General features: G+C 43.4%; 2 protein-coding genes across 4 annotated transcripts; one reads left to right on the forward strand and one right to left on the reverse strand.

Annotated features, from left to right (window-relative positions):
- The first annotated feature begins 994 nt into the window (after nt 1-994).
- Nucleotides 995-9,343, forward strand: CNOT8 (CCR4-NOT transcription complex subunit 8). 2 transcript variants are annotated; one of them, XM_062501917.1, is made up of 7 exons: nt 995-1,055; nt 2,334-2,533; nt 3,812-4,005; nt 5,430-5,591; nt 6,342-6,486; nt 7,129-7,239; nt 7,555-9,343. In XM_062501917.1, exons 2-7 carry the CDS (start codon nt 2,417-2,419, stop codon nt 7,702-7,704), a joined length of 879 nt encoding a protein of 292 aa, XP_062357901.1. In that variant the 5' UTR covers nt 995-1,055; nt 2,334-2,416; the 3' UTR covers nt 7,705-9,343. The 2 variants fall into 2 exon arrangements, with proteins under 2 accessions (XP_062357901.1, XP_062357902.1); XM_062501918.1 differs by lacking the exons at nt 995-1,055; nt 5,430-5,591 and having other exon boundaries at nt 2,078-2,533.
- Nucleotides 9,344-9,759: 416 nt separating this feature from the next.
- On the reverse strand, nt 9,760-26,668 carry GEMIN5 (gem nuclear organelle associated protein 5). Of its 2 annotated transcripts, none has more exons than XM_062502105.1 (28): nt 26,503-26,668; nt 26,184-26,338; nt 25,506-25,687; nt 25,024-25,175; nt 24,680-24,808; nt 24,389-24,521; nt 23,851-24,010; nt 23,019-23,231; nt 22,242-22,327; nt 21,657-21,751; nt 20,902-21,038; nt 19,677-19,750; nt 19,100-19,281; nt 18,851-18,990; nt 18,251-18,422; nt 17,798-18,025; nt 17,171-17,284; nt 16,847-16,975; nt 16,438-16,533; nt 16,017-16,154; nt 15,515-15,662; nt 15,276-15,395; nt 14,184-14,394; nt 13,414-13,671; nt 12,616-12,778; nt 11,464-12,004; nt 10,934-11,030; nt 9,760-10,365 (listed from the first exon to the last, which is right to left on the reverse strand). In XM_062502105.1, the coding sequence occupies exons 1-28, from the start codon at nt 26,666-26,668 to the stop codon at nt 10,210-10,212; spliced, it is 4,575 nt and encodes a 1,524-aa protein (XP_062358089.1). In that variant the 3' UTR covers nt 9,760-10,209. The 2 variants fall into 2 exon arrangements, with proteins under 2 accessions (XP_062358089.1, XP_062358090.1); XM_062502106.1 differs by having other exon boundaries at nt 24,680-24,811; nt 26,503-26,658.
- Nucleotides 26,669-26,680: the final 12 nt, after the last annotated feature.

Consider the following 26,680-nt stretch of genomic DNA (forward strand, 5'->3'; position numbering starts at 1 on the left):
ATATATATATAGAGGCACATACATATTTTACAACAGATAAAACCCTGTCCAGAAGGAAGGCGGTCTAAAAGAAAGGAAATACTATCCAAGTTTAATTAGTAGGCAAGCTTTCAAATGAATTGCCTATCTGCCATCAGCATCAGCCAGCAAAGCTACTGTTGGCAGCCGTGTTACACAAGCAGTTGCTGCTTTACCAGCTACAGCCTTCAGTGGCTAACGTAATTTAAATTTCATTCCTGGAACAGAGAGGCCAGACTAAAAGTCTGCAGGTGTAGTAGGAACTTAAATGACTTCTAAGCCTCTGCAGCAAGAAAAAGAACTTGCTCCGTCAATGATCTTGATAGGCACTACACCGCAGGCGCAACGCGTGCCAGGACAGCAGCGATTTGCTCTCTGGGCCTTAGGAAATCCCCCTTGTTAAACAAACCCTCACCCCACTCCCACCCTGCGCACCCGTGGCCTGGGAGCCCGGGGGGCTCGGGCCTAACCCCGACCCGGGGACCCCCTCACCTCCCCTTGGTGAGGGGGGGGCGGCCGCTGCTTCTTTCGGGGACTCTCCGCCAGGGCCCGGCGCAGCCCGTGTCCCAAGGGATCGGGGTGCTGGGGACTCCCCATGCTGGGAGCGCCCACCCCAGCCCCGGTGGGCGTTATGGCGCCGATTCCCTCAAGGAGCGGAGGCACCCAGCTTCCTCATCCCTTCTCCCTCCCCCCCCCCCGCCCGCGGAATTTGGACTCGCCCGCCGTTTGCAGCGCGGGGAGCCCGGGCGAGCCCATTAACCGCGCTGAGGGGAGGGGAGGGCAGGAGGAGGAGAGAGATGAGCCGGCAAGGGATGGGCGCATGCGCAGTGCGGGCACCGCGGCCACGCGCAGTAACGTGCCCGCCCCCTTCCCCGCCCCGTCGCGCGCGCCGCCAGTTCCGCCATCTCTCGCGCTCTGTCGCGAGAGCCAAAGCGGCGCGAGGCCCGGAAGCGCCGCCCCTCGCGGCTGGGGGGGACGCAGAGTCAGCGCGGTTGCGCGGGGCGAGAGCGGCGCGTCCCGGCCGCGGCTGCCGGGAGGTACCGGGGAGCGGGACGGGCGGGCAGACAGCGGGACAGGCGCTGGGACAGGCGCTGAGGGTGGGGATGAGGGGGCGGCGGCGCGGACAGCGACCGCTTTCCGGTCGCGATGAGCCGCGTCCGGCCGCCCCCAGGCTGTGAGAGGGGCCCCGAGGTGACCCCTGAGGTGACGCCGGGCAGGGCTGTGGCGGTGCGCTCGGTCCCTCCGGGTAGTTGGTGGTGCAGGGCCCGGCCGTGGGCTGAGGCGGAGCCCCCTTGCAGACGCCTGGGAGCGGTTCGCCGGCCCTACTGTGGGAAAGGGGCACCAGCCGGTGGCTCACCCGAGCTGTATCGCTACTGATGCTGCCGGTTGTTCCAGCTGAAACACCCCGCCGCAGTGTGTCCCGAGTTACATCAGAGAAGGACAGAATCCCAGAATGGGTCAGGTTAGCGGGGACCACAGTGGGACACCTGGTCCAATCTCCTTCCTCAAGCAGTGTCATCGCAGAGCATATGGCGCAGGATTGTGTCCAGACCGTTCTGGAATATCTCCATTGAGATAGACTCCAAAACCTCTCCGGGCAATCCATTCCCATGCCCAGTCCCTGCACAGTTTTTGCTCATGTTCTTCGTGTTCAGGGGGTACTTCCTGCGCATCACTTTCTGCCCGTTGTCTCTTGTCCTGTCGCTTGGCATTACCAGGACGAGCCTGGCTTCATCTTCTTGGCACCTCCCTTTAGATATTCCTACCCATTAAAACTCGTGTTAATTAGTGTTCTTTCTTATGCATTCTGTTATCATGTTTAAACAATTGTCTTCATCATAGAATCACAGAGGGGTTTGGATTGGAGAGGACCTTCAAGATCATCTCATTCCACCCCCCTGCTGTGGGCAGGGACAACTTCCACTAGAACAGGTTGCTCAGAGCTCCATCCAGCCTGGCCCTGAACACTTCCAGGGATGGGGAAATAGTTGAGGATTAGAGATGAGGATTCACTACCCGTACATCTTGTGCCCAAAGTGTCAAGGCTTCTGCCAGGAAAAGGAAGATAGGGATAATGATTCTTTACATAAATAACTGGACTGTTGATTGTGCATCTGCTGTTATATTGTGAACAGATGCTCTAGATTTCGTTCAGCATATTTACAGAAAGTGATAAAACAAGAAAGAACTTGGCGTAAACTTTAAATGGGTTATTTGAAGGTGAAAATGGGAGTGTGGCTGACTCCTACAGAGCATTTATTCACATGTCACTCTTCCTTCACCTAAAGCATTATTTATTTCTCTCTTTAATGCAGCACACTGATAAGATTGCACAGCTTGTGATCCTACTCTGTCATTTGAGTTCAGCATCAGCTGCCTTTTTCCTGGTCCCTGCAAGATGCCAGCAGCCCTTGCAGAGAACAGCCAGGTTATCTGTGAAGTATGGGCCAACAACCTGGAGGAAGAGATGAGGAAAATTCGGGAGATTGTTCTGAGTTACAGCTACATTGCCATGGTAAATGTTTTATGCTTGACCTAATTGCCTTCATCAAGGGATTTTTTTGGGTTGTGGACTAAGTTGATTCTTGAGTGAGAAAAGATTTCTTCCTACTTCTCCCTGCTTTCTCCCTTTCAGTCAAACTGAACTAGAAGAAGTGGAAAAATAAAAAGCTGTTCAGTAGCTTTCTAGAATTGAATACAAGCAGTGCTGAGTATGGATTGATTGAAAGAAGGGGAAGAGGGAGACCAACTTAAAAACAAGAAATTATTTAATATTTAGCTATTCATAGTGTACTAGTTCATACAATAAGAAAATGAAACAAGTCACAATTGAGTTTAAATCATTATTTTTCCACCAGTGTGTTTGTCCTTTGAATATTTTTCTCCATTTGATTATAGAAGATGCCATGGGACTGGAGGTCAGAAGGTCTGCAAGTGACTGCTAGCCAGCTGGGCTGCCTCCTAATGAGGGCTGATGTTGATTCTTGGGGAAGAAAAATATTCTGGCTGTAGATAAGACAGTATGCTCAGAAAGCTTTGTTTAAGAAGAGCATAATCTCCCCCAGGTGGGAGGAATCTCCTCCTGCTCTTGCAAGTCTGTATCTGCTTGGCAGCACCCCAGTGTGTTAGATAAAGAACTGGTTTTAGCCGTGATGCTGTAAGTTCTGCCAGCTTGCTTAGGAGCACTGAACCTCAAGATATGAAAAGTCCTCATTAGAAGTGTGGCAAAAGACAGGTGTCTATGCAGAGTGTCTGGGATTTTGGTGTCAAATTCAGCTGTGGAAGTGAATTTGATTTTTTTTTTGTTGTTGTTGTTAACATTTCTCAATGGGAAATGAACTTTTTTATTTTTTTTAGTCTCACTGTAAGTGTTGTTAGGGTCTATTTTAGTGACTGTGCTGTAAGAGTAGACAGATAAACCTCTTGGGCAAGGGAGAGGTTGTGTCAGTGCACAGCACTGGGTTTGTTGTGAAAGATTTTGTGTATAGTCAGTAGAAGCTCAGTGACCCATTCTGATGGTGAAAACAGTATGGCAGTTTGGTGTTGAGCAAAGATAGCACACTAATTTGTCACTGGCTAAGTAAAAGGTTTTTCATCTAATAGATGGTTTTTCATCTAGTAGATGACTGCTGTTGTTGAGGTGTGTTTTGACTGACAGTAGTTTTTGTTAATGTAGGAATTGACTGTTCCTCAGAGCAGTGAAGGTTTTTACTGTCTGGACTATCCTAACAGAGTGGTGATAATGACTCCTAATGGAACCCATGGCGAAACTCAATTTTCCCTTCTCTGCCAGGACACAGAGTTCCCTGGAGTTGTTGTCAGACCGATTGGTGAATTCCGCAGCTCCATAGATTATCAGTACCAGCTCCTTCGCTGTAACGTTGACCTGCTGAAAATTATCCAGCTGGGCCTGACTTTCACAAATGAGAAGGGGGAATATCCTTCTGGCATCAACACCTGGCAGTTCAACTTCAAATTCAACCTTACGTGAGTCTTTTGGCTTGGCAATAATTTGCTGTTTCCTTCTGCTGGAGTGATGCTTTCCTTTGGCAAATACCAGTGTCCATGTGTTCATTGTTGCTGGCTGGTTCTGAGCAATCTGGAGTCAGATTCTAGTACAGACTATGTGGGAATCTATTTTGGATTGCCAGGAGTTAACAGTGTTGCTGGAAGTCAAAGCCATGCTAAAATTTTATCCTTATTACCCTTTCTCTTGATAATTTTATGTGCCTTTTTTTCTTGGAACAGTGTTTGAAACTTCATATATATATACATATGTAAAACTCCATCTCTTTCTGCTAAAAATAAATGGATGTGCTGGTCTCATCAAAAAGAAAAAGACCTCTTTACAGATCCATGCTTAAGTATAAGCTGGGATCTAAAAACATGTTGCTGTAATCATCACATCTGTTCAGGAGAATGAATCTTGTTAAATGGAGTGTGGCAGTTCTTGTCTCCTCCATACTGTAATATCCTGGGTTGCAGCTGAAACAAGTTTCATTATCCCTTCCCCTGTAATTATAAACATAAACTCAGCATAATTACCACTAGAGCTGTCTGGAAATAAAGAAAGGGTTTATCTGGCAAAACCACATATGTAGAGGAAATCAGTCTATTTCTATGAAACTGTCATTGGAAAACATTATAAAAATTTGTAGCTACTGTGTGCAGGTTATCCAGTTCTTGACCCCAAAGGTTGCACTATTTACTCCACAAATTTGTGAGCTTCTTACAAAGTATTGAAATCAGAGTCGTTTTTGCTGTGTGATCACTTCAGTTAAATGAGTTATGATATTGATAGAACTTGGCTCTGTGTGTTTCCTCCCCATCAAATGACACAAACCAGTAAAAAAAGTCAGGTTCCTGTTCAGCTCTCCACCAAGCACATCATTCTTGTCCTCCTTCCTGAGTCAAGGATGATGCAATTCTGTTTACTCCCAGAGATGGAAGTGGAGGTGCTGATAAGGTGGTACATGCTGTGAAGAGGAAAAATGTAGACAGGAATGATGGTCAGTGCTTTAGAATTTAGAAGATTAAATCTTCATGTTTGGGAGAACTCCCCTTTTCTCTGGGCCCTCATCTGTAGTACTTCCCTTCACCTTGCAGAAGGGACACTGTTCAAAACTGTCAGCTTCAGTCCTATGAAGTTGGAATCTTTGGAATTTGCACTAGCAATGGAAGTGTTAACTAGTTATGGTCACAGAACACCTTGTTATGGATGTAGGAGGCTGCAGTAGTGGTATTGAAAATGAGTCAGTTTGAATTTTCTTGAGAGACAAATTGGAACCCTATCCAGAAGTATCCTACTGGTTAGTCCAATTCTAGACATAGTGTGGAGAGAATTTTTCTAAAATGAGCTTGTCTTGTCAGCACCTTGAGTGCAGGCTTGTTTTTTTTTTTTTTTCCTTCAGGGAAGACATGTACTCTCAGGATTCCATAGATCTCCTTGCCAGCTCTGGGCTGCAGTTCCAGAAGCATGAAGAAGAAGGGATAGATACCCTGCATTTTGCTGAGTTGCTGATGACATCCGGGGTTGTCCTCAGTGACAGTGTGAAATGGCTGTCCTTCCACAGGTGGGTCCAAGATGCTCTCTGACCCTCTTAAATATCTTCTTAATTCTCTGCATTTTCCATTGAGATTGACAGATTTTAAGGAGAAAAATTAGCAGTCCTGCAGTTAAAATAAGCTTCAAGATATGAAGGGCTAGTTTAAGAAGTAAGGACACTTCATAGTCTGACTTTCTGACTGCTTGTGAATCCTTTTGCTGTTAGTCTCCCTCTCTTGAAGAAGCTACTGTTGAAACAAGCTGAAATGTGATTTTGTGATTTCTACACTTAGTAAATGCATTGTAAAATAAGGATTTTGTTTCTTCTCCTTTACAATATTGGTGGTGCTCTGAACTTCCACCTGTGTGGTTAAGACATATTTCTTATAGCATTTCAACCAACTTGATTAGGAAGTCTCTGGTCCAACATGGTATCACAAATGAAAGAACTTGCCACCACCTCCTTCTCCCTCAGCAGATACTTGCAGGGTTTCCTGCTTTTCTGTATTGCACTCAGCTACAGAAATGTACAGAGTTGGGAAGAAACATGCATTCTTCCCAATGGCTTAGCTGTTCCACAAAAGGCTAGTGAAGGCACTTGGGGAGCATCCCAAAGTCCTGTGTTGGCATCGAAAATCAGGATGAATTCTGTGAATGTCAGAAAATGTTAAGGCTTGAAAGTCACAGCAAATAAAATTCCATTGAAAAAGGAGGGACTATTACCTTGGGTTATAGGTACTGCCTGCTTAACCTGATTTCTCTATGGTTTTGTTTTCAGTGGTTATGACTTTGGCTACATGGTGAAGTTGTTGACAGATTCAAGGTTACCAGAAGAGGAACACGAATTTTTCCATATCTTAAACCTTTTCTTCCCATCTATCTATGATGTGAAGTACTTAATGAAGAGCTGCAAAAACCTCAAGGTACTTTTGTCTTCCCAGCAAGCAGGTGATGGGCATCAACTCTGCATATGTACAGGAATACAAGTGGCAGAACTGCTGCGTGTGTCATCTTAAAATGGGAATGAGTATAAAAGTCAGTAGTGACACAGAAGCACCTGAGACACAGCTTGTATGTGATGGATACTGCCCTCCCCAGTTTCAGCAATGTGTTTATTATAAAGGGGACATTGCCACAGCCTTCTGATTTGTGTATCAAAGGCTAATTATAATTCAGCATATTTATGTTTCCTATGCTAGGTTATTTCTTTTGCATGAAATATTCCATGACTTGATTAATGGGTAAGAGGGTTTAAAGTAATTTATCTATTGAATCACAGCCTTGAGTAAAGGGAGGGAAAGGCCCAGCATGTGTAACCTATGAATGTACCCACAATTATCTCAAGTATCTGCAACAGGAAAAGAAGGCACCTAAGTTTGAGAAGAGTTACTTATGCACTCTTGAACAGCATTTCCCACTGTGTTTCATTCACAGCTGGAGTGTGCCTACTGCTGGGATTTGCATTGGTTCAATATACCCTGTTTGCCCTCATGTGTTGGGGAAATGTGGCAATTTTGGCAAGAGATGGATCTTCCAAAATAAAATGTCTTCTGTTCTCTTTGCAGGGTGGCCTTCAGGAAGTGGCAGATCAGCTGGATTTGCAGCGAATTGGACGACAACACCAGGCAGGATCAGACTCTCTTCTCACAGGAATGGCATTTTTCAGAATGAAAGAGGTACTGCAGTGTTCTTCTCTGCTTCCTTTCCATAAATGTCACCATGTACAATGTGTTGTTTGTTTTGCTTTGGGGTTTTTGAGCCTTGTGGCCATCACACTTCAAACTGTCAGGAATAGGAATGGCTGATATTGGCACAGACTTGTTCTGTTTACTCACCTTTCATGTGCTTACTTTAATTTGTACACTCCATCCTGGAGGTGGCTGATTTCATATGAGCTGTTAATTAACATTGCATGTTTTCTGATTTAGAGGTACAATTAAGCCATACCTGTTTCACTCTTTTTTTTTTTTTTTTTTTTTGGTAATTGCCAGTTATTTTTTGAGGATACAATTGATGATGCAAAGTATTGCGGACGACTGTATGGCCTTGGCACGGGAGTGGCTCAGAAACAAAATGAAGATGTGGACTCAGCCCAAGAGAAAATGAGCATTTTGGCCATTATCAACAACATGCAGCCGTGATGAGTGGTGCCCCTCAGCAGAACATGTTTACCATATTGGCAGCTGCTGTCCTCAACCATTTTCCCTAAACTATGTCTCAAACAAAAAGCATCTCCAGTACACAGGCTGCACCAAGCCTTGCAGTTTTGCTGAAGAGCTGCATTTTCCTTTGAAACCCAGAAGAGTTGACTGAATTCCTAATGCCAGCATTTGTGGTTTGCCATATTTTTAATACCAAGGGCAAAGGACAGAATCTACTGTGTATACCTCTGGTTTTTTCCTCTTTATACTATACAATCTGCAAGGAAGATTTACCAGTAGAAAATATTGGGTAGAACTGAGGGTTGGGAAACGCAGTGAAAATGGACACAGACACGCACACAAATTTGCAGTTTGTGTTTTATAAAGCTTCTTTTAAAACTTCTGCATGTTGTGAGGGTGACAGCTTCACCTCATGTGTTGCTTATTTTATCTCTTTGTCTGTGGAAATTGCTCCCTTTGATCACTGCAGAGGTTTGGGAACGGATGCAAATTAAAAATGATCCTTGCAGCTAAAAATATTTAGAGATTTGCTTTAACAACACAGGGAAGGGAGATTAATGTAGCTGATTTGATCAGCACTCCTTAGTTTCTAATTCTGTTACTGCTTTGACTCATACTAAACCTCAGCTTTGTTCTTACGGGTATTAAGGAACTGTTCTGGAAATACATTCAGAGGCCCAAAAGCTCACCTTTGACAGGGGATTGGACCAATACTCTGATTTCAGTTTTCTTCAGCCTATAAATTTTATTCTCCTGCAACACAACTAGGTCAGCATGGACAAATATTTGTTCCTCTTCTCCCCGCTGCTTCTCCAGCCCCTAATTTTACAATGTGCTTAACAGCTAAAACAGGGTTTTGGATTTTTTTTTCCTGAGTTTCTGATTTTTTTTTTTTTTCATTATAAACACCTGAAAAGTAATTAAGAGGATGAAGAACTTGGGATTCTGACTTTGAAAAACATTCTATAGTGATTTTTTTTTTTCAACAGCTCTGTAAATGACATTTCTTAAAAGAACCCTTTTGGACATGTCAAAAATTTTTAAGACTTTGGCATTTTGAAGAAACTTAATCCAATATTAAAGAGTTGAGGTTTAGAGCTGGTATTTGAAATGTTTGTAAAGACTAGTTTTTATTTTTTATAAAATAAATTTTTTAAAACCAGGCTTTGTTTTGGATTTTCCATCAAGCACTAGAATTTCCACACTTGAGGCTTTGGAATCTGAATTTGGGAGGTACATGCCTGAAGCTGTTCAAGTTTGTTTCCTTTACCCCTTATGATGTGTTCCTGGGGTAGCTCATAGTAAAATGTGTTTTGAGCTTATTGTATAGTAACTGGGGAAAGCTAAGCTGAAGGGCTCTGGCAGAGTTGTATTCTCTCTCTGCTGTTCTCTCAGCACAGCTCACAGTCTGGTGCAGGATTCCTAAGGCCACTTAAAGGGACAAACTAATGTGTGAAGTTTTCTGCTCCATCCAAACTCCAGTGGTTCCTGCTGTAAGTGCAGGAAGGCAGTTTGGTTAAGCACTGGCTCCCCCACCTGGTTTTCAGGTGCTTTGTACAGAATTTATCAAATTCAAAGTGTAGGAAACACTTCACTGGTTAAACACATCTACAGCACGGTCTTCTTTCAGTCTAAGGCCTGGCTTTTCACCTGCTGCTCTTGGAAGTTGTTCTGAGGCTTTACTCAGCTCAAAGCAGGAAATCTGTCAGGATTAAGTTTGCATTTTGGCTGGAAGAATTTGGAACAGGTTTTGATCTAAAAAATCCAATTGCTGCTACGCTTAATTATTAAACAATAATCTTTACCTGAAACTTTCTAAACTCATGATGCACACTTTCCCCCATCAACTTTTTTTTGCTATATTTAAAACCTTGCTTCTAAAAATGACTAAGACAGATGCTATGTTTACTAAGGCTTATGCACTCTTGTGCTTTTCATCGAAGTTACTTTTTCTAACAAAAGCCTTATTTTTGGCACTTTCTAGAACAGCACCATTCTAGAGAACTTATTTCTATACATCAAATTAAATACCAATTCATAGTGGTAGAAGACTTTATTTAAAGGAGAGAAAATAAACTCACAATGCTTTTAAGAACAATACTGGCCTAAGGGTTATTTGCTTACAGAAATAATTGATTTTCCTGAGAGCAGCTATTCTTCCTCCTCTGCTGAAAGACTACACAGTGCTCAAAACTTTCTCTTGCATGTAAATAGCAAAATCTTTAATTAGCATAGTGTCCAACAAATGAAAAACTATACAAAAATCTGTTACAACAGTTCAAGCCCACACTCTACTGCTTTTCAGTTTTCTAACAGTCTCCTTAAATAAGTATCAGTGGATGAGAACAAGTGGATATGTATAAACCTGACATTTTGTCTCAGTAACAGCAAGAGCCATCAAAAGAAGCCTTCACTTGAAGAAAGAGCAGCCTTAGTGTTAAGCAGCTGGAGGCAGCTCACAGGAGACAGTTTGGTCTCCAGAGGTCAGGTCAAGAAGCTCCTGCCAGCCTTTTTGTGAACACCAGCATCACCATGTTTCCTAAGGAGAGCCAGAGCCTCTTCCTGCAGCTCAGGAGGACACTGGGATCCAAGGTGAAGGAGCACAAGGCAGCACTCCAGCACGTCAGGGAATGGGAAGACCTGCAAATAAAGGAACGTGACGTGATGTCTACAGTTTATATTACAGTTGTTCAACATAATCAGGCAGCTCTCTAAAGACACTACTTGGTAGCACTCTCAGAACAGCCAGCCAGGAGACAGATGCATTTTCTCTTCACATTTATCCAGGTTTTCCCCCTCTTGCCCAATCGCCATGGTTACATGTTTTCAAATGTGTAATGTGTACTTTCTACAAATCCTAACGTATAAAGACCATTTTATAGCTTATTTTTTTTTTATTTCATTGTTTATGTTTTTTCCCATACATAAGCAACAAGGGATTACTCTTAAAATGTATGGGATGATCCATACATGATATTTCACTGAGTTCTCCCACACAGTAGCTTTAGCTATGCTTTTCAACTGCATGGGGAAAATTACACTTGAAAGAAAAATACCACCCTGATGCCATGTGTCAGTTCTCTGTCAAAACTGCCAGAGGATCACAAGGAACATCACTGTTCCTTTCTGTATGAAAGGGTTTCTGGGATGAGGCTGCCCTTGCAGAATGATATTTTTCAGAACTGCAGTGGCTCTTCTGAAAACTTACCTTTAAATTGTCTGGGAACTCAGCTAATTTCTGCTTTGCTTTCAGAAGCTGCTTTGTGAGTTCAGGGAGTGTAATCGGTTGCTTTGCTTCATCTTTGCTGTCAAGAGAAGAGCAGGTGTAATGAGTAACTGCTTTTTTGGGTGACTGTGTAGCCTCCCTCTTGGACAAGGAGCACAGGAGAGAACTGGCCCAGTGTTTTATGCTCTAGCTTGTGTTAAAATCCCAAACCAATGTTCAACAAAGAAACAGAACTTAGATCATGCTTAGCTTTTCATTATCGTCCCTTTTTCAAGCTGTCCTGTTTATTCACCGTAACACCATCTCATACATCACAAAACTATTCAGCTGCACTAAGTTTATGCATGTGGTGGTTCAGTCCAGGGGAAATGCAAGATTCTGAGCTATGTATTACGTGTTCCTGGCTGATGGGCTGGAGATTAGAGGCAGTCTAGGCAAAACAAGAAATATGCTGCACAAACACACAAAAAAGCAACACTTTTCAACCCACTCATTCCTGTGCTGAGTCTTACCAATTCATCTGGTTGCTGTCAGAGCATGGTTTGTCTGATTCAGTCTCTGAACTCTGTTCCAGGTTGCTTCCCTGGGTTTTTCCATCTGTGTTTTCCTGGAGATTGTTCCTCTGTTGCTGATGCTGGTGGATCATTTCTGCTAAAGTCTCCTGGACCTCAGCTATGTCTCTCTGGGTGTTCTGCAAGGCAGCCATCTCTTCTGAAAGGAGCACCTGGCAACCCTTCAGTTTTGACTGTCTGTCTACCACATCAACAGAGTCAGTTCTTGAGTCACTCCGTGTGTCACAGTTGGGAACTTGAGTTGTACTGCAGAGGTTTTCACTGATCTCAGCTGCAGTTTGAACTGTTTCCTCAAGAGCTGTCTGCTCACTGGGACACAGCACAGGACCCAACACAGCCTTCTGCAGGCCAAGGGAGTCTTTGGGTGGGTTCCACCACAGGTCATAAAGCAGTCTGTAAGCCACAAAGCCCTCCAGACTCCTGCAGGCATCCATGCTCTGAGAGTTTGTGCTGTCCAGTTTCTCTCTTAGGTCATCACAGCCTAATAATGAGAAAAGGATTACAAATAGTTCACAGAACTTTCAGAAGGCAATGAGCAGATCTGGTAAATGAACCAGAAAACCCTGGAAACCCGTATCAGGGATTTACTCAGATTCTGGCAGAGCAGCACACAAAGTATGAGAGCAAAAACATCTTTGGTATCTTTGTGAACACAATACTCTGTTATGGCTAAAATGTTCTCATCAGCTACAGCAAATTTGCTTGATCTCAAGCTGCAAAACACAAGAGTCACATAATCTCAAGCCACAAACTAAATGCACTGTATACCCCAAAGAGAATGGAGGACAAGCTGGAGCATGTGCTGCTATGAAATGAACACAGCATTCGAATGTCCCCCGTCTCGCTCACAGAAGAGCATTCACTCAGTTTCCTACATCACTGACACCAGGTGACACAGCTCAGCTTCCTTCCACAGCCAGGAATTTTCATCGCCCAGTGGCCTTTGCACTAGCCAAACTCCACAAGTTTCCACAGATATGGCTATGTCTTGCTGCTTCCAAACAATACCTAGCCTAGGAACATTAATGGACACAGATGTGCTGGCAGGAAAGGGCCCTGTCAGTGCCAGAAGGGACATAAGGAGAGACTTACCCTTAGGAAGGATGATGCTGCAAATCTCCTGCATCAGAGTGAAATTCCCAGCATCAAAACTGCGGGTCACAGCTCCAAGAATACTTTTCACTGCCTCATCCCATGTACCCAAGTGACAGTTCAGGGCTGCAAGGGCCAGGTCATGGGAGATATGGAAAAGCACCTACAGGAAGCACCAGAGAGCACAGTTAAGTTTTACTGCAAAGTGTGAGCTTATGACAACTGTGGAAGAGCCCAGAAGCACATGACTTGACCAAAAGCAATTTTAGTGACAATGCCATTTAGTCTCCTTCAGTCAGGAGACAGAGCATGTCTACATCACTTGGAGCTATAAAGTCAGCCACTGTGCTTGCCTGTGTTTTAGTGAACAGATGAGAAGTGGGAGCAGTGACTCACTGTGGTCACAGAGAAGAGCTGCAGGAGCACTAGTCTATGGACAGACCTTGCAAACTATTTTGACAACCAACAGCCCTACCTCCTCTAAGAGTCCAATACAAACTCCTGAATCAGTGCTGAGACTACTCAGCTCTGTCAATCACTCCCAGCCAGCACATCTCAGTGACCTCAGTGCTCACCCCCAACACCCTATGTCAGTTCTTACCCTGCACAGATACAAATGTAGAAACAAGCTGGTGGCTACACAAAGCTGTCCCAGCTGCTGACCAGGTCTCTCCCAGACTAAAATACCATCCTGCAGAAGAGTGCAGACAAAAGGTCCCTGGGAATGGCTGATGCAACATGACAGACTGCCTGTGCCCAAGTAAGGATTTGTGTCTGCACAGATTAAAATCCATTTACCTGCTTCGGGTGTGTGTTGCTGGTTGAAGGAGGATGCTCAATCCTGCAAAGCTGCTCCTGTGCACACGTGGCTTTTTCAGTGGTGTCCATGCCCAGCACATTCTGCCACACTTCTGTCACCATGTCAAGAAATGAGGCCTCTCTGTTCAGCTCCCAGCTGTGGTAACAGGGGGGCACGGGGCTCTTTCGCTCACAGGGATTCCTTTCACTCAGGCACCTGCAGAGCAGTTCATTCAGGCAGAAAACAAGTCTTTGTCCCTTTAACAAGGAGGGAAAAAAAAAACCGCACTGAGCTGTTGCAACAAGAAAAACGATCCCTTGCTGACCACAGCAGGTAGTGATTTAAGAACATCATGCCTGGTAGCAGCTTCTTGGTGACAGAGCCTAAGGGAAGTCAGAGGAAATCTCAGAGCAAGCCAAGGTAGCCACCTGCTTCCAAGTCCACAAACAGATTTCAAATTTAAGCCTCCAGCAGCTGCATTTCCAGTTGGCTCATTTGTTCCTTTAATGTAAACATTCTCATGATCACCTCAAAAAAGAATCTCACTTTTCTCTCATGTAACAACAAGCAGATTCTACATGCCTCCCCACCATGACCATTCCAAAGGGTCATTTCAATATACTCCTAGAAAAATATTTTGAGGCAAATTGGCAAAAACCAGCCCAAAGGAGCACTTGTGGACTATTAACATATGGGAAGTGGTACCAAGTTATGTCAATCTGGAGAGAGACAACACTGAAGAAGGGGGAAAGGAAAGGACCAGACTCACAAATAAAGTTTTATGCTGCTGAAGGACTTCCTGAGCTCCCACCCAGTTCCTGGACAACAGCAGGTCTTGGGCACATCTCAAAGACAAAGTTGCTGACAACTCCTCTTCCCCAGATATCAGAGCAAGCTCAGCAGCAGTTTTAAGAGATGTCACATCCCCCTTTTTTGACAACACTTTAACTGCATCATAGGGTGAGGAAGCCCCCAAATAACTGAAAAACATAAAAGCAAAACAAGTTGATTGGTACTAAAATAGTTTTTAAATAGTAATAGCAACACAGTAGAACAAATATGCAAATGAAGATGACCATGGAATTTCCACAGGTTTTCAGAGCTCTCATCACTTTTTCATATCAAAGTTTACCATAGACAAAGGGTGAACAATCTGATGCAGAGCCACAAAAGGGAAGTCACACAGCCTTAAAGTCAGGACTGAAATCTCTGGTGGTCTGCACACCACACATTGCTTGGATGAGCAGTAAAACTAAACAGATTCAGGAGACAAAGGGTATATGCAGCTGTTTGTCCCTACTGCGTTTCTCTGGGTTTCATCCAAACCCGTTCAAAGTGTGACACCCACAAAAATGCCAGAACTGAAATCGGCATCAAGCAGAGGACACTACCCCAGCCAAAATATTTCAAGGGCTATTAGTAATTTTGGTAGTCATGAAGTTAAAACACTCCAGTTGGAGCAGGATAACCCAATGACCAGGATATTAGCTAAGGCTTCAAGAAACTCAAGATGAACTCAGGATGAACTGCTCCACTATATGTTTCTAGTGGACAGGTTGGAAATCTCACATAGTCTTTTTGTAGATAATCTCATCTTAGTCTTGCTAAACTAGTTTTCAAAAACTTCCAGGAATGTCTTTGGAAAGAGATGGCTTTACTGTAATATGGCTTGTAGACTTTCTGCTCTGAACTGTTTTCTGAAGCTTCACTTCCCACCTACATTGGAGGAAATTTAGTGAGATCAGGCTCGGAAAGCACCTCAGACAACTGATGACCAAACAAGTTAACAGATTTCAACTGATATGAAACCAAGAACTTTGTTTTATGGAACAAATTCTGTCTTCTCCCCAGTAACACTCACCATTTGGCAGCCATGGAATAATGACCATCTTTCTCTAGCAGAGCTGCCCAGCTGGTGTAGAGATCCTTCAGAATTGGGTCTTCCGGGCGCAGCCTGGCCTTAGCCATTACAATTGCTTCCCTAATGCACGTAAGGGAAACCAGACAGAAAAGTTAATGTTTGCAAAGAGTGAACCAAAATGCTCAGTCTATCCCCACAAAACTACCAAGATGAAGTGCTAAACATAAATATGCAGCAACCTGTAAAAGTTGTTCACTTTCAGGAGCTCGATAGCCTCATAGACTTTATGGATGGACAGGAGATGGGAAGCAGCCTTCACATATTGCTCCTGAAAACACAGCTGCTTGGCAAAGGCTTCCACTGTCCAAACCCAGGCCTGGTAGCCAACTGCAAAAGAGAAGGCAACACCATTGGAGGCAGTTTTATAACTGGAAGAATTCCTGTGAGATACCATCACTGGTTTCTTCAATATGTACCTCTTCTCTGGCCCAGGTAAGTTTCTATTTCTTAACCATCCTAAAACAAGTCAGTGAAGTGGGATAAACCTAAGGCTTGAACATGACTGCAGGACTTCACTGCCAGTAAAATAACTTAAAAGCATACTTAAACAAGCAGTAAGCTGTAAGGACTGCTAATCATATCACAAAGAACTAATTTCTGAGTTTCTGTCCAGAACCACTAGAATGAGAGGACCCTTGGCAGCCAATTCCACCAGTTTATGTGGTGCTAGAACAAACATACCCATGGGTGACATGGCTACGAGCTGGTCTGTCAGCTCCCCCCTCTCAGCAGCTGCCTGGAGGACACCCTTCATGTCTCCTTTCCACAGCATGAGCTGCTGGAAGAGCTCTGCGTGCCCATTCTCCAAGTGGTGTTTTCCTGTGGGAAGCAAACACACTTCCCATCAGCATGAGTGCAACAGCATCATTTGTCATAGTAAAATAGCCTGGCAAAAGGGAAATCATGCAAGCTTAAGATAAGGCAGGTTTGCATCTGAAAGATTAAAAACTGTCTGGGAAAAAAGATGTATATTCTTCTCACAAAATGTGGCATTCTTAATCCTACACTATTATCCACAGTAGAGAAAACTCAAGCGTTTTTCCCAATTTGTTTTCTATCAGAATGTAACAGTTACAGTAGACATATTCTTTATGCCACTTACCTTCCATATCAATCATCTTGTGCAGAGAATCCCTGTCTGTGAAAAGCCCCAGGTGGATGCAATCCTTGAGGTCAGGGGACACACCTTCATTATTATCTAAACCAGATAAGAAGAATGAATATTTAGGATTTAACACTAAACTGGGAACTGGAGTGTGCCAAGTCACTGTACACTACTCAAGTGTGGCAAATACTTCTGCCTTCTACTTTCCTTTCTGTACAGCAGATTTAGTAATTTGCTGGTAAACACTCAATATTTTGCTGGTAAATATCACACCAAGTCACACTCTTTGATAAAGGTGAGGATTTTAAAAAATAATGTCCTGTGGTTTAAGTCAAGTCCCTGGACACTTGATTTTGAGTACTTGGGAGCACCTACCCTCTAAGTATTTTAAATTTTATACTGATACCTTTAGTTTTCAGACATGCAGCCAGCCTCAAGCAATCCTGATGCAATTCTTCTTTTGATCTGTGATCCATTAATGTGCTGAAGGGCAGAATAGAACGAGGTTTCCTCTTCTTCAGAGAGGCATCAGGAACTGAAAAATCAAACACGTTTTAGTCACTGCTGCTGCTGTTACAGCAGAATCCCTCAATGTATTTCAAAAGCACTCTTTTCTTTCTCTGGCACTTATTTGGTGTCAGTTAGGAAGGGAAGCTGCAGTCAAACAAGTCTAGAATCGGGAAGTCTGCCTTGATAAAGGACTGTTAAAAATCCCTGAAACAATACTAACTTGGTTTCTCTTTAGGTGGATCCCTTTTCACAGGAGCAATTTTCTGGGTCACAGAAGGCTTTGGCAAGGTGAATGAAGAATAATCACATGCAGATGAAGATGTATCCCTGGACACTGTGGAGTCAAGTGATTTAAAAAAAGGAAAAGCGGTGAAGGGAAATGTGCACAGAATAATTCACATACATTCTGTAACATTAATTTTGAAATAGACAGAAACCAAGCTTTGCTTTGCCATAGAACTTAACAGCTTTTTATGGAAGGGAAATATCAAGAAAACAGAAAACTGTCAGAGGCTAAATGACATGTCAAGAGACACCAGTGAAGTGTCTCTCACTTCTCTCACTCTCACCAGTATTATAAGATTTATCAATGATGATCAAAAATTACATTATTTCAAGCCAAACACAGTAACTCTGTTAACGGGGCCAGAATCTTGTTATATAGAGACAATTAGTCCCAAACTAGTTTAGAAAATTATAAAAGCTATTCCAGGGCCCTTTTCCTTCAAGTGGACAACTTCAATTCAAAACCATACACTGAGAAAATCTGCATGAAAATTAAACTTGGGTGATACTCTGAGGGCTGAACAGTCTGGGAAACACTGAACTAAGATGATTAGATAATTACCAGTCACAGAGACTTTATCAGCCAACTCTGCCTCCTGAGCTTCTTTTTCTCCTTCATGGTCTGACACTCCATTTTCCTCCAGCAGCACTTCTTTCATGTTGTCATCTCCATTCATGGCATCATTTCCATCCTGCTTGCCTGGACTCTTGCCTACAGGCTTTTTCTTCTTCTTGGCTTTGACTTTTGGCTGGATACTTCTTTTCTTCTCTAATTCTATACTCTTTTTGCCTGTAAAAATGCAAATTTTAGTGTATTAACTGCCCCTATCTCAGGATCAACACTTAGCTCCCAAATAAAGACAATCAATTTAAACCTAGACACAGCTTATTCCTGAAGAGGAAGAGGCAGATTTGGAATTCAGCACAAGAACTTGCATCATTTCAACATGGCAACTTTCCACTTCTCAGCTCCAACATCACCTGCAGGAAAGATCTTCTGTTTGAATACACTCACCCTGAGGAGGCCGTGTGTGCTCCTGCTTGGAGATGTGCCATTTGTGAACAGAAAAATCATCTGCTCCTGTATAAACACAATCTGAATCTACTGGTGACCACTGGACACTCAGCAGGCGGCCCTGGTGCCCTCGGTAGTTGCAGAGTGGCTCTTCCTTCATCACATCCCACACCTTGGCAACAAGAAAGAAATCCAGTTACTCAGAAAGTCACTTCACCTAACACTCTGCATTTTCTCAAGATTTGCTGATTGATTCAAGATCAGAACTTCTCTCTTTGGATTTTGCAGGGCTATTTCGAACACCTCTCAATGCAAATGGAGAAAATGCAGAGCTTCCTTTATTTGCATTGATAGAGCTGCACAACATCTTTCTTTTCTAAGGATCCAAAAATGCTAATATGAAAACCTTAATGACTGCATTCACAAATCAATTTACAAATCACAATGTAGTCTGCATATCAGGTATCCAGAACCAGCAGATGGTTACCAGAGGTAAACTTGCAGTACTTCAGCAGTTTATCTCACAAAAAGAGGCTTTGCTCTTTGATCAGCTGTGGAATGATAATTTGAAATACAATTCCAAGGTGCTTTGGACAATACCTGTGCAGTGCCATCATAGCAAGCAGACACCAATCTCCCCTCGTGGTGGGGGCTCCAAGAAAGACTTGTGATTTTAGCTGTGTGCCCAGCCAGAGTTCGGAAAGGCTCTGTTATCATCAAAGGATTTTCTGAAGAGTTCTCTGAAAGAGAAAAGAAAAATTGTTAAGTATAGCCAGAAAGATGAAACAGAAATAAACAAACAAAAAAAAAAAGATGCCAAGATTAGGAATATAATCTGCAAACTGTTACCTACAACGTTCTTCAGATTATGCACATAAATGGTGGCATTGATGGAGCCTGAGGCTATCAAGTAACTCAGCTCTGGCTGGGTCCCGTGCTCATGGTGCCAGCGAATGGCATTGATCAGTTTGTGATGCTGCTGGATAGTGCAGAGCAACTTCAAGTTTGGTGCCTGAAATATTTCAATTGAGCTGAAATGCAAGAACAACAGTGTAAGAATTTCAGTAGCTGGTGAAAATGGGAACTTTTTGTTATCTTGCCTGAGCAGAATTGGAGTCTGTGAATTAAGAGTAACTGAATTTGTGCTTTCTGGATTTAACTCAAACTCTGGTTTCACTGGTCAGCAAAAGAGCATTTCAACCATGAGTGGATCCTTGAAATAGAATTTAACGTGATAATGAGGATCCTCAATGCCAAGAACAGCTACAACAAATAACAGCAGGGAATGCTGTATTATCATGATTCCAACACATCAGCAATGAAAGAACAGAGACAAACCAGGGCAACAAAAAGTACTTTTGCTTCACCACAGTGAATGCAGTCAAGATCAGCACAGACACCACCTTAACCCACAAGTGGGACTTACCCATCCTCATTGCCAAGAGCCAGGAGTTTGCCATCTGGTTTCCAGCTGATCTCTGTACGTGCAGGCAGCTTGTGCTGCAGAAAGAAGACACAATTATTGCCAAAACCTCCCAAATCCCTCTCACATATATTCAGCACAGCAAGGCTGGCAACTGGACAGAGCTGCAACTAGTCTGCAAAATAAAAAGTCATAACAGTGTCCATTGCTTTTCTAGCAGTGACATAAACCTGAGCAATTAAGACTGAAATATCTGATGCACGAACCAATGACTGTTTTTTATTGTTGTTTAATTCTGAGAAATATTTTGAAGAGGTTTTGTCCAGATTCCAGTAGGACCTTGATGCTTCACAACCTTACACTCCTTGGAAAACAACAGATATTGCAAGCAAATTCTTTCACACTTCAAAAGACACCAAAGTTTACTTTTAATTATCCCTATTCATTTGAATTCAGACAAAAGCTACTTACAATTTACAATTTAGATGCCTAAATATGATAATTTCAATGCCTATGACATTACTCTCAATCCTCAGAGAGTCTTAATTCAAGGAGGAAGCTAAAACCCAGCTGATACAAATCAATACCCTTGGACTGACTCCAGCAGACTTAAAAGAACTGAAGATCCAACCCACTTCACTTATTTTATACTTTCAGCTAAGAAATGACTGATCACACTTGAGAAGATACTCAGTGATCACCAACCACTCTGCACTGGCAACAGTGTAAATGGAAACACCCTCCTGCAAAATAATGATTGTTTTTAATGAAAATTTTGTTTTAAAAAGTTCATGGCTGAAGCAAGGGAACTAAAGGAACTGAGGTAACTCACACATATGATCATGATATGATTCAGGATATGACCTCAAGTGCTTTGAAACTGGAAATCTCCTACTATTTTAAACAGGCACACACAGTTTTAAACCCAAACTCTAACCCCATTTACCTTTCCAGTGTAAAAACTTAAGAAACTGATGCCAGAAAAAGATGTGCCATCCTGACACCAGGAAGGAAAAAGACAAACCACCCTCTTCAGATACAAATACATAAACTCTTTAAATAGTTGGAGCCAGTTAATGTCCCTGGAGTTCATCTATGGAGACTGAGAGGTTCAAGTTTTTTGTTACAGATTTTCCAAAAAAGCAAAATCAGAAACTTAACTACCAGGCCATGGAAACTCTGGCGTGGTTACTATGAATCCATGAAACTCCCTCAAATTCATACTCACTTTGATTGAATTGGTGTCTCTGATGACTTTGTTGATGTCGTTTGCTTCTCCATTAAGCTTCCAGGGATTGTGTTGAAAAACAATTCCTTCTCCAGCACAACTATATAAAGTTACAGAAGGTTGTTCACTTTCTTCTCCTACCAACACAGAAAAAGAGCTAATTACACTCTGTTCTTCATCAGTCTTCACAGAACTGATCTCTCCCACTATAAATCAAAGCATTATTTCAAAAAGCAATATACACCCTTCAATTGCCTGTGGTCCAGCAGCAGGAATTTCTCACAGTACAACCCTCTAAGAGGAGCTCTCATTTCTACCAACAGATCCCTCATAGCACAATCACTGCAAACAGTAAAATCCCCTTTAAATTTTGATCTTAAAAGAAAAAAAATAAGTCATGTAAGAAGGGCTAAAATTCAAATGGCAGAAACTCTGGTACTTGTATTTGATTTGATGCAATTGCTGCAGGAAGCCTGTGAAGTTTCTGGTCTCTAACACCCTGAAGCAAGGCCAGAGGTGTGGGACACTACTCAAACCTATTTCCTGAAGGTATCAGAATTCACAAACTACAAGAGTTTGCACCCTTGCAAAACTGTAAACAGTTCCTCAAGCAGAACACATTCTCAGCTGCTCCAAAGGACTGCCACCAAGCAAATGGGGCTCCTTCTCCTAAGAAGGGAGGCAATAGCAGCTTCATGGCATCTATCTGCTCTGCATGGACATTCTACTTTGTCACAAGGTGTTGGAAAACTCACCAGAAATCAGAGGAGGGGTTGGAGGACCCCAGGCTAATGTGTACACTGTCTTCTTGTGGTAAGTGCTGGAGATCTGAGGTGGCTTATTCTTAGCACTGGGCATGAAGATAAGGAAGCAGGGGCAGTAAGATTTCAGAAAATGAAAAAAAGACAAAATCAAAGCAACATACTTGGGACACCAGATGCTCCAACATTCTAAAGCCATGGCTCAACCGAGCTTTATTTAAACCTGCTGTAGGACACTACTGAAATTGTACCATATTTGTCCTGGTGACCTTCCCCTCCTTGCTGCTCCTCCTTCCCTGAAAATGTCTTTCTGGGCAAAGTCTTCCTGAACTGATGCCCTCCCACAGGTGATGTCTGGTCATGCAACTTTAAGTTTGCCCTAAAGCAAGTTCACCTTAGAAGCTCACAGGCATAATGCAAATGAAAAAATGCACTGAAAAATCCAACTGTTTTGACTAATTTTAGTTTAATCTCACTTATCTAACAGCAAAGGTATCCCTCAGGAAAGACCACACCACCCCTGACTGGTAACACACCAGCAGGATCTGACACTGTTGAATTTGAAAGCTACTTTTTTACCTGCTGGACAAGGTGTCAAATATGCCAACTTTTCCATCATCTGTTCCAAAAGCCAAGAACCCTTCCTTAGTTGGATGCCAGGATAACTGCAAGAAAAATATAAAGAGACACAAAATGACCTAAGTTACAAACACTTTATTGCTAAATAATAAACAAAAGAAAAATGCTGAAACTGATGAGCAAGGACCTTATACCCACCCTTCCAACCACAGCCACTTGATTTGATCACTCTGCTCTGAGTATCTAAGGCTCTCCCCCTTCCAGTTATGATGGGATAAGATACAAGGGACTAAAATCATTAAAATGCTATTTGATAGATACATTACAAAACAAAAATAGCTTCCATTTTACCAGTCAGTAGCTTTTGATGAACCCGTGGTTAAACCCCAACTGAAGACACCTGTGTTGGCTGTACTGGATTTTGGTATCTGTCAAACTTCCTAGCAGAGCAAGGGCAACCATGGATGAAGCAAGGAAGACTCACAAAAGAGGATAAAAGTGAAAAAGTAACATAACAGCCAGTTGGAGTTCAGCTTATTTCCACTAGAGGTAAATGCAAGGTTCTAGGATTGTAAATAGGTCTAAAACCTTACTGACAGATTCTAAAATGTATTGTATACTGAAAGAATCGAGTATAAAACGAACAACTTGGTTTATCTCATTTTAGTTGGGATAAACCTTCAGAGTGAGAGAGAGAAAAAAACCATACTTGAAAAAATTGAAGTGAAAAGAAGACATAAGGGGGGGCAGATAAAAAGGAATCCAAAACACACTTACTGCTGTAACCTTGGACTTTATGCTTTGCCAGAAGGTTTTAACATCATAAATGTTGTTCACAGACAAAGTGTTCCACACTCGGATCATGCTGTCCCCAACCCCGATGGCAAGGCAGCCTGTGTCCACAGGGGAGAAGGCAAGGCTGTAGACAAATCCTCCAAGGGAGGGCATGGTCCAGCTGCAATCCAGAGTTGACAGATCCCAGCATTTCACCTGAAGAATATTTAAGGAATAAGGTATGGTTAAATACAGAGTGACCGACAGGACAAGAAAAAATAAAGCAGAAGTGAAATGATGAATCAAAGGGTCAAAATTCAAGGTTTGACAGGATGGGATCTGCATCCAGAGGTTTCCACGTCACAGACAGGGATGCAGTAGCTGTGAGATTGGAATGGACACAATGAATATATTTTACTAAGTGTCTCTTCCAGTTTCAAAGCAGGAAACACTGCTGCCTGTAAAAGACCAAGGATTGAAAAGAAAACGCAATTAAAAAGTAGATACATTAGTTTGTACAATTAAATGATTTTAAGAAGGAAAAACCAGACCTTTTAAAAGTAAAACAGAGGAAAAGAAGTGGAAAACACCTTCCATTAAGTGCTTACTATTAAAGTCCACAGTTATAATCATTCACTTCACCATGCTAAGAGGTTGAGCTTATAAACTAATAGAAACATACACATGTGCTCAGAACAAATGTTAGTGATGTTATAAAATGCTAAAATAAACCCACTTCAAGAGAAAAACTGTGGCTCAAAAAGGGTAAGTCTCACTCAGTCAAACGGCATTGTAGAGGCATTCATTCCTATGCTAATTTTTAAATGGTTCTTACATCTCTGTCCATTGAAATGGAAAAAAGGAGCTCTCTGTCTTGGTGTTTCACAGAACTGAGATTGAACACGATTCGTGAGTGGTTTTGTCCTTCTGAAGATCCCAGAAGTGTCCACTTGCGTTTGCCAGGCTGGGTCAAATTCCAAAGGAGCAGTTCTCCTCTGCAAAATTGAAATTTATTTAAATTTTTCACTTCAGAAGAACAACACAGGCCCTATATATACTAAATATACTGCAAGTCAGGAGCACCAGAGTTCTGCAGACATCCAGTGCCTGTACAAAGCTACACACACAAACTCCACCTGAAAACTGACATTTTTTCCCAGTAGATGAGAAAAACCACAATTAGTGCTATTAGCAGTCACCATCCAGTTAGATTACGGGACAAACAATAATATTCTCAATGTCCGAACTCTAACTCTCAGCCTGTTTTCTCCTGTTACACTGGAGAGGAAGGCAGAAGGGGCTGTCTCTCCTACTCAGCACTTCCTTCAGTAGGAAGGAAGGAATCTGCAGCTGCTGCTGAGTGTCCCACTCACCCAAAGGCACTGGACACAATGTCAGTGGGATGGCCAGCAGGCCAGTGCACAGTCAGCCAGATGCGCTCCTTGACCGCTGGATCCACGGCTGCACCTCTTCTCTTGGTGGGTGGCAGCTTCAGAGTCATCACACCTGCAGAACCAGGAGGCATCACTGGACCTCACACATTCTCAAACAGATATAGAGTCCTGTGAATCTGCAGCTTTAATGACATTCCCCGTGCTTTTAGCACACAAAGGCTGCAGTTCAAGGGCTATTTCACATCCTGTTACTGTTTATCTCTTACTTACTCCTGCCTCTGGTACAGCTCCATATTCGTATGGTTTGATCCTTGCTTCCAGAGGCCAGGTAACAACCTTTCTTCGTGGCTGTGTCGTGTGTTAGCTCCCCATTTTGAACCTTGCCTTCTTCTGGAGGAGCTGCTGAATACCATTGAAGTCAGGTTATCATGCTTTAAAATTCAAAGCTTCATAAAAATGAGTTGAACATCATATTGATTTGTATCAGAAGATATTTTATTGAACTTTTCAGTTGCTTACCTAGTTACTAACTCTCTGTAAAAAATTCAGTCCTCTAGAAGGACATTTACATGAACTAAAAATTACTCCACAAACTGTTAATAATATCTACATACCCTGGAACTCGTCCTGCCAAGCAGGTAACCTTTCTTCCCCAGGCACAGGGCACCAGGCCAGACAATGGATTTCATCCTCATGGCCTCTCAGCCGGTGCACAACTTCTCTCTTCCTGCTGATATCAATTATCACCACCATGCCATCCTTGTAGCTGAAAGCAGAGATTTAAATTAATCAAGAGATCCTCGGATGCTTGTGGAATAACATCCAATGTGATTTATCCGGGCTCTATCCAGGGTCTCTTTCGCCCTATTACAGAGAAGCCAGCCTGGACTATTACACTTTTACAGATTTCTTTGCCTTTGCAAGTTTACCAAATCTAAATGTTGTTTCTAATTTGTTTTACTCCAAAACTAAAAGAACAGCCACCAAGACCTCTTGGAAATTAACTTTCAACCACATAGCAAAACCTCGCAACTAAATTTTTGCAAAAGAAGAGTGGAAAACAAAACATAAGGAAAATGAGCTAATGAGCATTTACCCAATGGCCACCAGGTTTTCATGATGAGGAGAACAGGTGAGGCAGAAAACTGTCCGGGGCTCTGGGAAGAACTGCTGGCTGTCACTTCTGTTGTACCAGTAACAAACAATGACACCTTTCTCATCACCAGACACAATCAGATCTTTCACAAGAGGTGACCAGTGCAGCGCTGAGATTGCGTTCTGAGGAAAGAGTATTGCAAACGTTTAAAGCTATTTTTACTGGCATCTAACACAGAATAACAGGCAGGAAATAATCTTTGAGCACTGCCCAGCATCAGTTTGGTTTGTCCCAGCGTGTCTCAACTCTTTCAGGCTATAGAGGATGGATAGAGTTGCTGATGGGCAACACTAACTCTTTACAGACACATTTAGTCTGTCCTGGAGTCCACAATAACCTGTTGAGATCACTTCAGGCGAGCTGGGTAAGGCGGTAATGAGTCAAAACCACGAGCACGCTGCTTCACTGCGGCTTTGATGGCAACCAGCAGCTAATTGCGGTGACGGAATAGCGCTGCAGGCTAAGAACAAAGAGCCGGCCAGGAGCGTCCAACGCACTTAATTCCACCGGGTCTGAAATTCACTTTTGAGCAAAGCAGCCTCACCGTGCTTTGCGTGCGAGCCCCAAAACCCCGCACCCATCCCGCGAGTCCCTCTGCCCGTGTCCCCGCGGTCCCACCTGGTGCAAGCTGTACTCCAGCACCGGCGACAGCGTCCCGCTGTCCCAGATTCTGACGCTCCCATCGTCCGAGCTGCTGGCGCAGAGGCTGCTCTGCCCGGGGCAGTGGCAAAAGGCGAAGCCGGAGATCCTGTCCGTGTGCCCGATGAGCTCCCCTGCCGCGACACCGAGAAATCGTCACGGGGCACGCCGGGCATTCCGAAAACTCCCGCACCCCAAAATCCCCGCCTCCCATGCGCCCTCCCTGGGCTCCCGGTGGCGGGGGGGCCCCTCAGCCCCGCTGTGCAGCGCAGGGGACCGGCGAAGGTTGTGACGGTACCGTAAAACGTGGGCGCGGCGGCGACATCCAGCAGGCAAACGCGGTGCCTCGCCGCGAAGCCGAAGAGGCGGCCGTCACTGCTGGCATCGCTGCAGCGGCTGCTGTACCAGTTGGGGGAGGCGGGCAGCGCCCGCACTCCCATCCCCGTTCCCGTCTCCGTCTCCATCCCCGTCCCCGC

The sequence above is a fragment of the Cinclus cinclus genome, chromosome 14, assembly GCF_963662255.1.
Source record: "Cinclus cinclus chromosome 14, bCinCin1.1, whole genome shotgun sequence".
NCBI lineage: Eukaryota > Metazoa > Chordata > Aves > Passeriformes > Cinclidae > Cinclus > Cinclus cinclus.